Genomic DNA, 16739 nt, shown 5'->3' on the forward strand with positions numbered 1-16739 from the left:
CAAAAAGAGCCAACTTAACCCACAGGTGTGACAAAAATGACGCATAGTTGTTTCTTTAACTCTGGTTTCAACAGGAACTGGGCCTTCTATTTCTCCTCTTTTCTTTCTGCTGTTTTTTTTAAATAGTTTTTACTTTGATCATAATTCTTTGCTCCATGACCCATGTGCTTCCTATTCAGGTCTTTAATTTAAACTGGCAAACCTCCAGTTTCTAATATGCTACATAACCTAAGCTGGCCGTGCTTGTTTTATTGAACCACATGTCTGTCTTAGCAGCACTTTTACACAATTTGATTTATTTCTAGTATGATTTAGATAATGGATTTTATTTTGCATTGGCTCCACTGTCTTACCTAGATTCAAAAGTTAAGGTACACATCAGCATCATTTATCATGATTTATATGATCTAAAAATAGATGATGTATGGCATAAGCGTGCTAACTTAATTTCTTGTCTATTTTCTAAGTGGTATAATGTCTTTTCCTGAACAGAACTTGATTGGCAGGTACTCAAAAAATTAGAGCTGGCAGCCAATTAAAAATCTGTTTTATTGTTGCCTGGCAACAGAATAACTTTTTCACCAGTGGTATATCATCTTGACACAGCACTTTGAGCTCCCTGAAAGCTTTGGACATGCTTGACCTATGGAGGGTTGTTGGTTTTTCCCCTCTCCCATGCTGGTGATATTTCAGAGATTTATATCTATAGTATATAAATATTTCAATCCACAATATTATGCTTTAGCCAGAGACTGCGATCAGTCACTGATTGAAATGTCAGATTTTTTTTAAAGAAACCACTAAAATGGGGGTCGTCTTTCACCTTCTTCATTAGATCGTTGTGTGTATAGGTATCACTTAATTGCTAGCATTTTTAAACTTCGTATCGTGTATATTTAGACTTTATCCGATAACTTCAGTGGCAGCTCTGCTGCTCGGTGTGCTGGAGCGTTCCCAGTAGATGTTGGCGCAGCCTCTCTTACAGCATCATGTGTTAATGGCAGCAGACGTGGAAATCGATAGTACAGCCCGGAGGCAGCAACCGATCACATTGAAAACTTGTTTGTGCATCAGCGAACAGAGGTCATGACCCCTGGCATAAATGTAGTGTAATGTTAATCTCTGTTGGCTTTAGGTTTATAAACCAAAATTATTACATCTCAGTTCTGCTCAGACTTAAATCTGTGCTTGATGTATGTACTTTTGATCCAATCCACAGAGCTTTTTAGATATGATTTGGCGTTTCTCTACTATGATGAATGATTTTCCGGAAGTTGTTGATTTTGTCTGTAAGTGTGTCTGTATGAAATTTGTGATGTAAGGTCACTGGTAAGCAGAAGACATGAACAGGGCCGAAATTATTGTTCTTGCTTTTCGGACCACGGAGGCCAAATAAAACATTTTCACAAAGCACTCGAACCACTCCACTCCTTAAAATTCAGTCGTCTGTCATTTTTCACTGTGTTGCACTTGGCACAAAGCAGATAATCTGTCAACTGTTTCATTGTAATTGCCCACTATTATTTTAGAGTGAATGTCTCAGATTGATTAATATCTCCTCCAGCCTAAATTATGCCTGTCTTGACCCTGTCATGTATTTGCAGTCAGTCCTTCAGTGGTTTTATTTATTTCTGTGGGTTGTTCTTTTTGCCTTTCAGAGAAAACCTCTCCAACTGCTGCTGAATGTGTCCTTACTGGCTCTCTGGGGAGTCATCCTGTTGGCCTGCCGCTTCTACTGGATGGGCAACAAACCCCCAAACTTTTCCAACTCCGACAACCCAGCAGCCGACTCACCTTCACTCCTCACCAGGACATTAACCTTTTTCTACCTGCCGGCCGTCAACTTTTGGCTCCTTCTCTGCCCGGACACGCTGAGCTTTGACTGGTCGATGGACGCGTTGCCTTTGATCAGGACCCTTGCTGACTGTAGGAACTGTTACACCACTGCTTTCTATCTTGGATTGCTCTCGCTGGCTTGGTTTAGCTTGTGGAGGCAGGAAAAAAACAAGCTGAAGGAAATCAATGGCAAAGCACACTATTACACCAACTGTAGGAATGGAAGCAGCAATGGACACGGTTACCATGGGAACAGTCACGAACATGTGAACAATTCACATGTAGGCACTTATATTAATAGTACACACAATGGAACTAAAAAGTACTTCGAAAGCAGGACCCCGCTCCCCACCACCGAGCATGTGGTGGTGTTCTCTCTCGGCCTGTTGGCCATCCCCTTCCTCCCCGCTACAAACCTATTTTTCTACGTTGGTTTCGTGATAGCCGAGAGGGTGCTCTACATCCCCAGCATGGGTTTTTGCCTGCTTGTCGCTGTAGGGATGAGGTCGTTGTATGTCCGTCTACGCCGCAGATCCTCCAGGGCCATTTTGGTGTACTGCAGTGCCGTCCTGGTTCTGCTTTTCAGTGCCAAAACGGTCTTGAGGAACCGGGACTGGCAGAATGAGGAGATGCTCTACAAGTCGGGGATCTATGTCAATCCTGCTAAAGGTAAAACCAAACCTCATTTTGATTTGGTCACATTACCTTTTTTCTGTGATCCCAGAGTCAGGCTTTGGCAGATCCTGTTTGGACGTCTAAATAGTGAGCCGGCTTTTAGAATTCCCAATTGGATATGCTGTCACTCTGGTGCGGTTCTGAATAATTTAACGTAAAGCTGCTCCAAAATGTCTTCTCTCTTCTTCACATCGCAACTAAAGGACGCTCAAAGTGATCACCTCAATTTCCCAGAAAAAGTTGCTTCATTTTATAGATTTTTCCTCACGCATTCTTTTCTCAATGCCCCCGTTCCTGTTAGAGACCAACTATCTCTGGCCTCTGAGTGGCACCATCGCCAGCAGATGCAATATTCAGTAGCCTTTGTAGCTGAAGTCATTAGGCACAGATTTCTATCCAATAATTTCTCGAGCTGTGTCGGGACACGACGCGTTAGCTAATTTCCCTTTCAGATTCTGCAGCCGAGCTGAGGCATGACAGCTGTTTGTTTTGGCAGGCCATCAGCGGAATCGGAGCGGCAGCAGTGTGGCAGCTCCCATTCAGTAAACACTAATATGAGAGCCGAGCCGAGCGCAGCCTCAATCGGACCCACGCTCAGTAGACTAACAAACCTTCACAATAACAAAGCAATTCCTACCTGTTATAAATTCATCTGTTTTCCCAAATCCAGATGCAAAGCTGACTCGAATAATACATAAGAAACCTGCCATATGACACACATGTTTTAACTTTATATGATTAGAAACTGTAGATTTCTTACAATTTTCTCTTTGAAATTTGCATCTTTATTCTTGTTTTTTCCCCTTCAAGCTGGATTTCCTCGCTCCCCAGAGCCCCTGTGAAAGCGGCACAAAAGATTTCAGCGACCATATTTAACCTGCCGGGATTTTGCGCTCCTGTCATTTGGAGCCAGTGCCATTAGCCATCCAATAGCACAGTGGTGGTCTTCATTCCACTGTCACTCGATTGACTGGTGGTTTTGGGACACACCTCCCCCTGCTGCTGCAGCTCTCTGTATGCTTTTGCATAATGTCTCATTGTACCAGCTACAGTAGTTCTCCCTAGAGAGGTCCTAAAAACACAGAAACCATGTTGAATGTAGAAGAAAACCATCACTTGAATACAGAAAAGCTTCCTTGCTGCTTTAATAATAGAGCTATTTTTAAAGTTTTTATTCTTAGAATTGTGTTATTCTCTTTTACTGCACAGCATGGGGTAACCTGGGAAATGTCCTCAAGAGCCAGGGGAAGATGGACGAGGCTGAGCAGGCATACAGAAACGCCCTCTATTACCGCAGCAACATGGCTGACATGCTGTACAACCTGTGAGTTCATGTTTCTGTGTCTTTAATAGCCTTACTTTTAAAAATATATCCTTGTCTTGCGGAATGCTTTATGCTCTGTGTAAAAGAACAATGCATAAACATAAAATATTATTGTAAGTAGCTCCACTTGTGGTTTTATTTATAACTCTTGCATCATGGGGTTGACAAAGACATGTTTCAAAAGCTGAAAATCTGTATTCCTGTAGGTCTAATAAGAGCACTTTATCTTAAATTGTGTCAGGTGAGTTCTGTTAAATTACTGAGTACTCTATAAGGAAAGACAACCATCTGGCGACTGATTACATTAAATTTATCAGCAACTTTGAACTATTTTAGTTTCTTTCCAGACATGCACATAATTCTGAATCCGACTGGATCAGCTCAGCTCACGTTCTGGAAGTAAACAGGCCATTTTAAATCTGAATGTTTTTGGTTTTATGTAAATCTTAAACCATTACCATTTAAGAATCACAATAACTCATCGCACATCTTTCCAGAAGACACTGACATTATAGAATGAATAATTAAATTAGATTAGATTAGATTCAACTTTATTGTCATTACACATGTCACAAGTACAAGGCAACGAAATGCAGTTAGCATCCAACCAGAAGTGCTTAAGTAGCGAATAAAACTGACGGGTATATACAATATATACACACAATGATATATGTTTATGATATCAATCTATATGTTTGTATTTACAGAGTTCACAGTTATGTAAAGGATATATAAAAGTCTTTGCAACCAAGATAAATATATATACAGGCTGTAACTATGGTGCTGATGTGCAAAGTATGGAAAGCAGTGCAAGTAACCGGATGTGGGTAGTGCAAATAACAGTTGTAAATAGTGCAAATAACAGATGTAAATAGTGCAAATAACAGATGTAAATAGTGCAATTATTGTAACAGATGTAGTCAGTGCAAATAGCGTGAATGTACAATCAGTCAGTCCAGACGGGGTTATTGTGCCTGAAGGGAGGTAAAGTGGGAGGGGTCGGAGTTCGGCAGGAAGACAGCAGTGGGGAAGAAGCTGTTTCTGAACCTGCTGGTTTTTGTCCGGAGGCTCCTGTAGCGCCTCCCAGAGGGCATGAGGGTAAACAGTCCATGCGCTGGGTGACAGGAGTCTTTAGAGACCTTCTTGGCCCTCCTGTGACAACGCTTCCTGTATATGTCCTCGATGGAAGGAAGAGAAGCTCCAGCTATTTGATGGGCGGTCTTCACCACCTTCTGCAATGCCTTCCGGTCTGAGGCAGAGCAGTTCCCATACCAGACCGTAACACAGCTGGTAAGGATGCTCTCGGTGCAGCGATAGTTCACCAGGATGTCTGAAGAGAGGTGGTGTTTCTTCAGAGTCCTCAGGAAGAAGAGACGCTGGTGAGCCTTCTTCACCAAACTGGAGCAGTTAGTCGTCCAGGTGAGGTCCTGTGAGAGGTGGATCCCCAGGAATTTGAAGCTGGACACACGCTCCAGCGCTGCTCCGTTGATGTGGATGGATGCCTGTCTTCCTCCTGAAGTCCAGGACGAGTTCTTTAGTTTTATTGGTGTTGAGCAGCAGGTTGTTGTTGTGGCACCACGTAGCTAAACGGTCCACCTCCTCCCTGTAAGCTGACTCATCGTTATCCTTGATGAGGCCAATCACCGTGGTGTCATCTGCGAACTTGATGATGGTGTTGGAACAATGTAGAGCTCTGCAGTTGTGGGTGAAAAGGGAGTAGAGGAATGGGCTCATCACACAGCCTTGTGGTACTCCGGTGTTTACAGTGAGGGTAGGGGAGCAGTGATGATCTAGCCGCACATGTTGTGGTCTATTGGTCAGAAAGTCCAATAACCAGTTGCAGATGGAGATGCTGATGCCCAGGTCCCTGAGTTTGGTTATCAGCTTGGAGGGGATGACAGTGTTAAATGCTGAACTGAAGTCTATGAACAGCATTCGGGCGTATGTGTCTTTATTGTCCAGGTGTGAGAGGACAGAGTGCAGTGCTGTGGAGACTGCATCTTCTGTGCTCCTGATCTTCTAAATCTCCTCTTTATTAAATCCAGGTAATCACAGGCTCACTAAAACGTGCCATCATTAATGGTATGGCGTGATTGGAGAAAATGTCATGTGGTCTCTGATGCGTTTAGAGAAAAAATGTGTAAAAAAGTGTAATTTTGGATCTGTTAAACTGAATGAATAAAGAACCTGAATTGCAATTAAAGCAATTTTCACTTTACGCTTTTGTTTACTTGAAAAACACAAAAGTCAATATCTTAACACATAAATTGAGGTGCAACCCCAAAAAAACCCATTAAGACGCCAACAAAAACCTGCCCAAAAGTTGCAAATATACATATCCCTGCAGTGCCTGTAAACCAAACCCGGAGAATTAACTTCAGTGATATCTTTCAAAACTCATTAAGGCACCAGTTTTGAAAGGTTAAACCCTTCATAACCCTCCGTTCACCGTTTTCTCTGTTCCAGCGGTTTGCTGTTGCAAGAGAGCAACAAGTTCTCAGAGGCGCTCCACTACTATAAGCTGGCAATTGGTAGCCGGCCAACTCTGGCTTGTGAGTACGCTTTTCTTCTTCTCCCTCTTTTATTTACAACCTTCAGCCCTTGTGGTTGTGGTGGTGCTGTGTCCAGGCAACAGGAGGCTCAGGCTGAGGTGGTGGCGGCCAGTTGTTCTCAGGGCTCAGCACAGCTGCGTGACAAGCAGCTCCCTGATGTCATTTACTACGATTCAGGCCACAACACTCTGATTTCTCCTCACCTTCCTTAGCCTTTCCTCTCTGTCCTTTTTTCCTCTTTCTCTAAACTCCTTTGAGGATTTACCATACTTTTCTACCCTTCCTGATATTAAATTATCTCCGGAACGCAGCCTCGCCTCAGACAGCTTCATTCCATCATTCCAACAAATCGCTCACAATCTTCCCCAATCATGCATGGAATTAGCACCTGGTTGTTTGGGACATTGGTCAATGATAGATGAACGGAGAATCCTGAACATCGCTCCTTTAACTCCACAAATTAATTATACAGCTAATCACGATTGCAGAGACTTTCACGCAATTAATCAATCTGTCATAGTTGATAACAAGGTTAATTAATTATTCTGAGCAGCAGATGTCCTGAAGGTAGAATTTCAATGTGACAGTTGAAGTGTTTTTCAAGGTTACGTCGCTCCTTGTTTTTTCATTGGAAGCGCGCAGATGTACGTAGGAGCCCAGGTTTATTGATTCGCAACAGATGGCTGCACACGGAGAAGCTGCAGAGACTGAAAAAATATCTACCTTTCTCCAGTTGGTGGTGGTTCTTATCTATTCCCAATTGGATCCGTAACTGTGGAAAAAAGATATTTACCCATGAACGCAGTCATATGTAGGTAGATAAGTCTATCAGGTGACCCAAGAAGAACATAACCTGTCGGGAACCTTAAACTGGATTAACTGACAGCTCTCATAGATTGCTCTTCCTGATTAATCTGCTCTATCAGTTGTGTACAGGCTAATTACTTTTTGCTGCACATTGATCACACAATTATGTTTGATAGCTTGAAATGTGCAGATTTAAGCATCTCAGAGGACACACAAAGACATGGAGCATGAATTATGATGAATAGCAGCAAACTGTCCTCTGTAAATAGTCGAAACTATTTTATATCGAAAACATATTAACTCACATATGAGTGCAGTGCAGAATGGTTAGACACAGCTTCCTTTAACCTTTAGAAATAAGCAAAGTTTTTGCTAATCTATTTAATTGTCAGTTTTAGGCAAAAATAAGCCTGCAAATGGGTCTGCCAAGTTTTCTTTCCCTCATCACCTAAGGTGAAAGAGGAAAAATTTCGAAATAAATATTTTGGACTTTCATTGATAAGAATACTTTCTATTAAATATGTTACATTTAGATTAAGTCTATGTTTGACTGTTGATATTAATTACCATTATTATTGGCAGTAATATCCTATCACCAGTTATCAGCTAGTTGTGAAACGTCTGCTCTACATGCTCCAGCTGAACTCAAATGACTCCCTGTGCTCTGTTTTCCCATCAGCGGCCTACTTGAACACGGGGATCATCCTGATGAATCAGGGTCGGACAGACGAGGCCAAGCGTACCTTCCTGACCTGTGCTGACATCCCAGATGAGAACCTGAAGGACCCCCACGCGCACAAGAGCTCTGTCACCAGTTGCTTGTACAACCTGGGCAAACTGCTCCATGAACAGGGACACCAAGAGGTGAAAGGGATATTAAATTCCCATCAATCCTTTGCAAGCGTGTGGATTTTTCCGAGAAGCCATCCAGCACTCTGAAAAAAAACTGTCCATTTTTTTGGAAGTGCGGGGAGTGAGGCTCACGCTGTACAAGCTCAAGCGCTGCTCCAAAATTGCTTGTGTCATAGGGGATACCATTTAATGCAGATTATCCGCTCTAACAAACTAACTCACTGTCATGCCCCCAACAGCTTATATTGCTGGCTAACGTAACTCGGTTTCAGACACCGCACATTCATAATGTACACAAGCACTGACGCTGCTAATTCAATCTGCACCGAAGCAGTGGTGCTGCAGATTTAATAATGGCTTTCATAAATCGTTGGCTCACCGGAGAAAGAGAGCAGTCCCATTTCCTCCGGCTGCTAACCACAACATTTCCTTCAGCGGTGAAGCAATTTCAACTCCCAGAACTGTTTACACTCAGGGGCTGAATCACCGACGCTCCTCTCTGTTCATACCAGAGTCAGCGTACAACACTTCTGCAGTTGTGTTAATAGCCGTGACCGCGGGGACAGACCCCTGAGGGACCACCAGGTCTGCACCATGTTGTCAAAGTGTGAGGGGACAGAACGCTTGTTTGTCTGTAAATTAAGCAGCCCATCATCACCCCCCCCCCTTTGTTTCATTCATAGGAGGCACTCACTGTGTTTAAAGAAGCAGTCCAGAAGATGCCCAGACAGTTTGCACCCCAGAGCCTCTACAACATGATGGGTAAGCACTACGGCATCAAAGGGAGGGAAATTAGGGACTCTTTAAGGCTGGAAATAACATTCAAACTTTAGCTTTACCTTTCATTGGTAGACCATTGGTACTTTTTTTCTGATTGCGGCCAAGCAAGTAGGATTAGTGATGTTGTCTGAATGAATCCATGATGTGTCTGATTTCAGTGTTGCAACAGTTTAATGTTGCTCTTAATGTTGCGGCAAGCTCTTTGTAGTCTCTGTTTATGATGCTACAGTAAGGTGGATAGCCCATAAATTGTGTGAAATAAGGATCAGACACAAACCGTTTATATCATCAAATAGTACTGAAATACTTATTTTAGAGTTTCAGAGAAAATTAATGTTGTTTAACAGCATTTTGACAGTTAAGTATACAGTACCCTGTTCATTTGCTTTGCAGCAGCTTGTCAGGTTGCAGCTGCCGAACAGCTGCTTTCTGCATCATTAGAACCACAGGCGTAGTTTTTTTTTTCTCACTTTTTCTCTCAAACACACACACAAACACATGCGTTTATGAAAATCTACAGTCAGTGCCACAGGTTCAGTTGGAAAATGCAGTTTGACAGCCCGGCTAAGATTATGTCACAATGTTGACTAAAGCTGCAGTCACCGTTAAGCAGCAGCTCTGTGTCTGTAATTAAGGCAGTGAGCCGCGGATCAGAGCTGACTGCGACTTATCTTCTCCTCCCCGTTTGCGCACTCTGACATACCTGCAGTTTCAGTTTGTTTTTTCCAGGCTCGTGCTGTTCGTCAGATGCTTAAAAGGTAGCTTTCTTTTTTTTCATCAGAGCCACAACTGGGTTGTAATCTGCACCCTGCTGGTCTCTCTCCAGCAGGGGCGAGGAACGTTCCACTCCAAGGAGCTGGTTTCAGCGTCACTCCTAATTACATGTTGACGGTCTTTGCTAGTCTCGCTCAGAGGTTTTGCTGCCAGGTTTTCAGCTGCCTCTAAACCCATCAGCAAATAAAGAAACATTTTCTTTTTTTAAAAAGAAGTCTTTTTACACTCGTATTTGGGTTGATGTTAAATCTCGGAAATCCCAGCAATCCTAGACTGTCTATTATTTTATCTCTAAATTGTCGCACTTGTCAAAGAGCATCAAACTCGGGTCGGATCATACAGGCTGTGAATGGGGAATCTGCTGACATTGATCTGCTGTGATTCAGAGGTGATTTGAAATGATTGTGTTGATGTAAGCTGTTGACAGGGATGATTTTCATCCTGTAGGCAAAATAATGTGTCGCTTAAGACTCAAACATAAGGCTATAATTATCGATACAATCTTGAAAACATACACTGTTATTTTACATCTCCTGGGAGGGGAGGGGGGGGGGGTGTTTTAAAAGGTCTGCCGCATTTCATTCTTCACTTAAAGGGAAGTTATTACTTACAGGTTTTTTTTTCTCTTTTCCACGGTGTCACTAGTCAGAACTCCTCTTACATATGTGTGGTTCCAAATCCTGAACCAGAGTTGGGATTATGACACCTGTTGCATATCTCAGTTTCTTGAGCCCCCTGGGGATTAAAGTTTTAGTCTGCTCTGGCCAAAACAAAGCCCCCCTCCCCCCATCCTTCTTTATTAACGTGGCCATGGTTATTAGCCAATGCCATCAAATTTCTGCAATAATACAGGTGTTATTGGATGGCCGACCTGACCTGAGGTATGATTGTTTTCTCAGGTGTCAGGAGGGAATAGGCCAGAGCTGGTGGCAGGGGAGGTATCAGATGATGTCTGACAGGTCAGGTGGACTGAGGGTTCTGCTTTCTGGGTTGTCATTTCTCTAGAAAAACGAGACAATGGCACTTATTTACTAGATACTAAAGTTTTGATTAGAATTTGTCACATCTGCATGAGTACAACCCTCGACATGCAGTTCAGCACCTGAAATACTGGAGCTCTGCAGTTTGCTGCAACATGGACTCTATTTTACCTCCTAACTGTGGCTGGACCTTTTCTGCTCCGATAGGAGAGGCCTATGTGAGACTCCACAAGCTGCCTGAAGCTGAACACTGGTACAAGGAGTCCCTGCGAGCCAAACCAGATCACATTCCTGCACATCTCACTTATGGCAAACTACTGGCTATGACGGTAAGGCTCCCATTGAACAATGGTGAGATTGTGGCTGTAAAAAGCTAATATGGGTCATTTTACTTGTTTAGGTGCTTGAAGAAGGAAAGATAAACAAATTGATTACAGGAAAAATCAATCTGTTAGCTTAATCAGGACAATCAGGCTGCAGAAAAAAAAACAGTGCAATGATTTGCGGCTCACGTGTCCCCACCTGCTGCGGAAGTTTAGTGAGAACATGAACAAAGGTAAAGAAAAACTCAGGAGTTGTCTCTTCACAAACATTTAACAAAGTGATTGCACTGCAGATGCTGCTCTGTTCCAATTAGTGAATGTAAACACAGTGAGAAAGGTGTGTGTGTGTGTGTGTGTGTGTGTGTGGTGTGTGTGTGTGTGTGTGGTGTGTGTGTGTGTGTGTGTTGTGTGTGTGTGTGTGTGGTGTGTGTGTGTGGTGTGTGTGTGTGTGTGTGTGTGTGTGTGTGTGTGTGTGTGTGTGTGTGTGTAAACCTTTGGTTGCTCTGAGACTATTTCAGGAATATTAATGTCATCTTCCTTTGAAATAGCCACAAAGAAGACACTGTATCATGGGCTAACTACTGCATTCAAACTGTTGAAGCAACTATGTTTTGTCGTGTGCTACTTCATCTAATTTAAAGTGTTTTCCTCCTCTTTGTTTTAATTTGAATTTTTAAATGTGGATTGTAATTTTAATCGTTCTTTGCTGACTTTAGTCAAATCCTGTTAGGCACCTTTATCTTTCATTTAATAATGTATACGTTTAAGTGTTTAACTGTAAAATTTGGACTTTTTCCCCCAAATATTTTTGATATTCTTTAGAATGCTTTAGATATTTTTAAAAGAACAAATTTATCAAAATTGACAATAAAATACATTGGACCTTTACTGTGCATTCTAATATATAAATTTCATTAGATAATTATTGAACTTTTTGAAGCATTTTTGTTTTCATTCAAACCACTATTAATGTTGACATTTACCAAAATAAAAGCATCCCAACTCGATGCCACACACATACAATTCAAAACAACCTATCATTGAGAGAGTTTTCTGCCGTGGTCACATAGCTGATTTATGTTTAAATAGATAATGGTAAATGAAGCCTAGTAGGTCAGGCTCAGCTAACAGGAATGTGATCGTCACTGATCTTAGGTTGATAAGTTTATTCGGAGTCAAGTCAGAGCTGAAAAGGAAAATGGGCAAATAAAGAGCTAATTGAAAAGATCTGTTGCCCAGAAGGTCAAAATAAATTATTAATTTAGCATTCTGCTACGCCCATCCTGTATCATTATCATGAGAGTTATATGAGATATGAGAAGAAGCTGCTTGTTTCAAAACATTGTTGACAAATATTTAAAATGTTGTCTCCATCCATAAATCAAACCTCAAATATGGTTAATTTTTGCACAAAGAATTTGATTAATCTGATTCTGGGGTTGCCCTATCTCACAACTTGCAGGTATATATTTTTAGCTCATTGGTGTCAAAGTTCAGTAGTGCAACGACATCTTCACTAAGGCAATCTCAGGGTTGGAGATTAGTCATCAAACCGAAATCCAACACTGGTTTACATTGGTTTCCCCATCTGGAGTGAGCAGCAGCGAGTTGAGCTGACAGTTTTGATGAATGTTGCTTGTAAAGTGTCATAAATTCCTGTGTACTAAAGCCACTGTGTGTCAAAACTCAAAACAAAAACCAAACAGGCCAGAAAAATCAAGATCTGTAGATCTGTACAGTAACGCCACTAATTCCATCAGATCAGAAATCTTCTTTTTATTTTTTTAATAGTATCCACACCCATTAGAACAAAGTAGGCATAAAGAGCCCCCATTTCAATGTGTTGTAAAGTTTGTCCTGATCACCAGATGTGACGCTGGCCCCTGATGCCAGCAGCACTTACGCTTGATTAAAACCAGAGCAGGAAGTTTGTTTGCCCAGCAGACCCCGGTCTCAACACTCGCCGTGGTACCGCTGTGAGTTGTGGACATCAGTCACTGTCTGGTTTGACGAGGCACAGAGCCCTGTGAGGGGTGGCTGTGATAAGGCCAGCGGTTCAGTGAGGGTGGGAAAGCATCTGCAGGATGGAGGGGACAATGTGGGAGAGGAAGGAGTAAATCCCGCAGATCAATTTGACCCGCCCACCTCTGCCGACACCCTGCGATGCAGGACCCATCCCTGTCCCCCTGTGTGGACACCTGCCTGTATCGGGTTCAGTCATATACGTGTCATTTCCTCCTCTAACACGTTGCAGGCGTCGATCCTAATCACCTCAGCTTCCCCGGAATCAGAGCTGCATCTGTAGTTTGTCTGCAGTCGTCAGGAGATTCGGATGTGTGAGGCCCGAGGAGGTCAAACATGTGCGGGGCAGATTTTGGCGCAAAGCTGCAGTAACAGTCCAGTCAGAAGCGGTTTGTCCTTCTCTTCCTGTATCAGGTCTGTTTTCCACCTGGTATCCGAGTTCAGTCCTTCTTTCTGGTTTCTGCTGGACAAACAAGTGTTCATGTCACTAAATTTGAAGACAGCAACATTAAGTGAAATAGATTCCATTGGTCCCTTTCTTGGCCGGAAGGTCTTCGATTGTCATTGGTAATCAGTAACACCGTCGTTATATTCTCTTTTTTTCATTTTAGCTGAAGAAATATACAACAAAATGTATTTCAATTGAATTTTAACTTTATTGCCCCCTAAGGATGTTCATCAAAATCCAGAAATATAAAACGGCCTCCAGACCAGCTGCACGCGAAATGTTTCATAAAATAGGTACCTAAAGTAGAGGAAAAGGCAGTTACCACCATAAACATGGAGGAGAGTCATAGATTGTACATGCTGCATTGTTGTTTGTTAGTGTAATCCATACCATGGTGTTGTGGATTTTGCAGTTATAGACATAATTAAAACTGGACAGGGCAATGTATTGTATGTATTCAATGTATTAAGCATAAGGACTTTGAGGGGAGGTTCCTACTCTTCTACAATTGTCAAATGAGTGATCCTGCAAAATGTAATTGAAAGAAACTCATGTGTGTTTGACCTGTGATTGTCCGTCATTGCTCACGCCAAAGGTTTGTATGAGCAAAACACCCTCCAACCATGATGTAATTCTTGGCTTTCAAGCTCTTCCTTCTGGCCCCTAAGAGTCGCACATGAATACAAATGCTATGTTAAGTGTTGGGACATCAAAATTATGTGATATTGTGCATCATCTTTGTATCATTTGACTACTGAGACTGAGCTCCTTAGCAGTCATCAATCACATGCATTATCAAAGGTTTTCTTTGTCTTTTTATGGTTTCCAGGATAGGTTTATACTAAAATAAATAAAACATATAAAATTGGACGACATACACGCAAATCTGCATTATATCAAAGCCTGTTGTGTGGAGGAGTTTGAGAGTACAAAGTGCCTCAGTTTTGACTGCAATGCCCTTTTTAAACAAGAGTGATGGGAATTTTGGAACTTCTTACTCTTTCAATAGTCTGTGTATATCTGGCTTCTAAACATCTATTGATCCATCTTCATGATCCCAAATTTTCCATCTCAACTTCAGCCCATTTCAGCGTGTGAATGCGTAATTCTGCGGGTCAGTGAAACAGACCCAGCTGTCTGTTATCACAAAAACAGCTGGTCCTCAAACATGCGCATTCCGACATCTGCAAATCTGAATATGAGAACACACACTGATTTTCAGACCAGGCCTCTGATTAGGATTTGATTATCGAATAAAAGGCACATTAAGGCCAGACTTGATTATTTTCCACAGCATACATGGAACTCACACTTCAATATTTATGGTTAGAAAGTTGTGTGTTTATCCACAGCTTTTAGCTGAACTGAATTTTAATCGATTTAATATATACTGTTTAATTTGTTTTCTCCACTGTTTCTGGTGTTACTTGTTTCATCAAAAGGATCAAATTTACCTGAACCCACAGCCTGAATCGTGCATTGCTAATGCTCAAAACAGACGCTTTTGCAGATGACTTTGTGCTGGTGATCACTGATTAGAGGACAATTTGGCGCCAAGCGTAATATGTGAAGTCGTGCTGAAGTCACAGCTGGCACTTGCGTTGGCCAGCTGCAGCATTCCCCTTCGGTGGTGATGGGTTATGTCTCACGTAAGAGACGTGACAAAGCTCTGGGGTCTTGAGGATGTTTTTTGTCGTCCTCACACCCCCGGTATTTATTTTATCTCTCTAATGGCCGCAGCGAGGGGGATATCCTCAGAGTAGGTGTACCATGTCCCTATATGCCGATGTGAAACCAAATCCCCTCAAAGCAAATATTTTCAATAATTTTCTCTCCTTTCCTCTCCACACCCCAGTTCCATTTCCATTTACAGCTCTCTGTACCGCTTCAGAGGTGGGGCCACAAACTAAGGAGACGTGCGGTTGTGCCGTTGAAGTGTTATTTGGGCAGATAAAAGTGTGTTATGAGTGAACGTTTGCCCCGTCCGAGCATGACGATGTGCAGTTTGACAGAATAACACATTAGCCTGTGAGAGTAACACTCCATGTGTTTTATGTCTCTTTACCGAGATTAACCGTTATTGTCAAAGTAGGACTGTGGTTTGTAGAGGGTCAACACGCAAACCTAAACGTGTTTTGGCCCTCATGCTTGAGTGTACTATTTTTTATAACAGTGAAGTTTTGAAGAGGAGTTGGAGCATTAACGGTACCCGTGTTTAATTTGTCTCACTCAGGGGCAGAAGACAGAAGCAGAGAGGTACTTCTTGAAGGCCATCCAACTGGATCCTGCAAAGGGAAACTGTTACATGCATTATGGTGAGCATAGACGTATTTCGGTGACTCTTATTTTTTATTCTGCCTTTAGTTTTGCCAATTTAATTAATTACCTTTATCAAAGCCTTTGAAAAGCCTAAATTTGCCATGAACTGATGCGTTAAAGCTCAGGAGGCTTTTGCCATATTTGGATCCTTTTTTTGATTTTCAGCAACATTTATACCTGTGTAAAGCAAAAATATCATGTCTGAAGGACTGTCATACACACACACACACACACATACATAGAGGCAACCTCACAGCAAAGATACAATGTTGGTTTAACTTGATGAATGCTGCAGCGTTGTTCAGTTATTTTTCACTGCTGATCGGTGTTTCACTCCATTTCTGCATGAGGGATGATGTAGACTGTGTTCATAATAAACTACCCATCAGTTTTAAGGGGGTAATAAGTCACTGGGTAGAATAAAAACACGGCTGTAAGGGCTGCATTTGAAGATGAATTACAAGCAAAGTGGAGTGTGGCCTTAAAATTGTGGGGGGAAAAAAATAGCGGGTTTATCCTCAACTTGCTCCTCACCCATCTGTCGGATCTTTCACACCTAAACTTAAGTTTTTTTATTGTAGTTGTTATAGTTATTAGAATTGAAAAAGCAAGAACAAATGCTCAGGTTTCTCACTGTGAACTAGCTTGGTTCAGTGTTTGGGACCAAAATTTTGATAACACCCTCAAAAGCCACACTGGCACATTATAAATTAGAGCAACAGGGTCTGTTTTATTGTCTTTGCACCTCATTAATTTGTTCTGATATTTCAGAACCCCTCCCCCCCCCCCATATCTGTCTGGAGCAATGTAACACTCGGTCTGAAGACTCACCTCAGGCCCGCATTCATGGATACAGTTTCATCCTCAGCCATGAAGGAAAAACATGCTTAGGTCCGCATTGTGGTTTAGCATTCTGCTACAGCTTTGGGGTTAAAAGTCAGCAGCATTTTAATCTATTAAAAAGTGGCCAGTCTCTTTTCATTGCCCCAATCCCGTCTCATTCAGCGGGTTGGTACAGAAGAACCGCCAGCGCAGCCAGGACCCAAA

At 42.1% G+C, this 16739-nt stretch overlaps 1 protein-coding gene across 3 annotated transcripts in view; it reads left to right on the forward strand.

Moving 5' to 3' along the window:
- tmtc2b (transmembrane O-mannosyltransferase targeting cadherins 2b) overlaps window positions 1–16739 on the forward strand; it is a 75215-nt gene that overhangs the window by 48157 nt on the left and 10319 nt on the right. For all 3 annotated transcript variants that reach the window (XM_057052009.1, XM_057052011.1, XM_057052010.1), the window contains 7 exons: window positions 1659–2505; window positions 3721–3835; window positions 6302–6387; window positions 7874–8058; window positions 8730–8808; window positions 10788–10909; window positions 15607–15688. In XM_057052009.1, the coding sequence (XP_056907989.1) occupies window positions 1659–2505; window positions 3721–3835; window positions 6302–6387; window positions 7874–8058; window positions 8730–8808; window positions 10788–10909; window positions 15607–15688 (1516 nt within the window). The remainder of the gene's footprint in view (window positions 1–1658; window positions 2506–3720; window positions 3836–6301; window positions 6388–7873; window positions 8059–8729; window positions 8809–10787; window positions 10910–15606; window positions 15689–16739) is intronic.

The sequence above is a fragment of the Takifugu flavidus genome, chromosome 13, assembly GCF_003711565.1.
Source record: "Takifugu flavidus isolate HTHZ2018 chromosome 13, ASM371156v2, whole genome shotgun sequence".
In the NCBI taxonomy this organism is placed as follows: domain Eukaryota; kingdom Metazoa; phylum Chordata; class Actinopteri; order Tetraodontiformes; family Tetraodontidae; genus Takifugu; species Takifugu flavidus.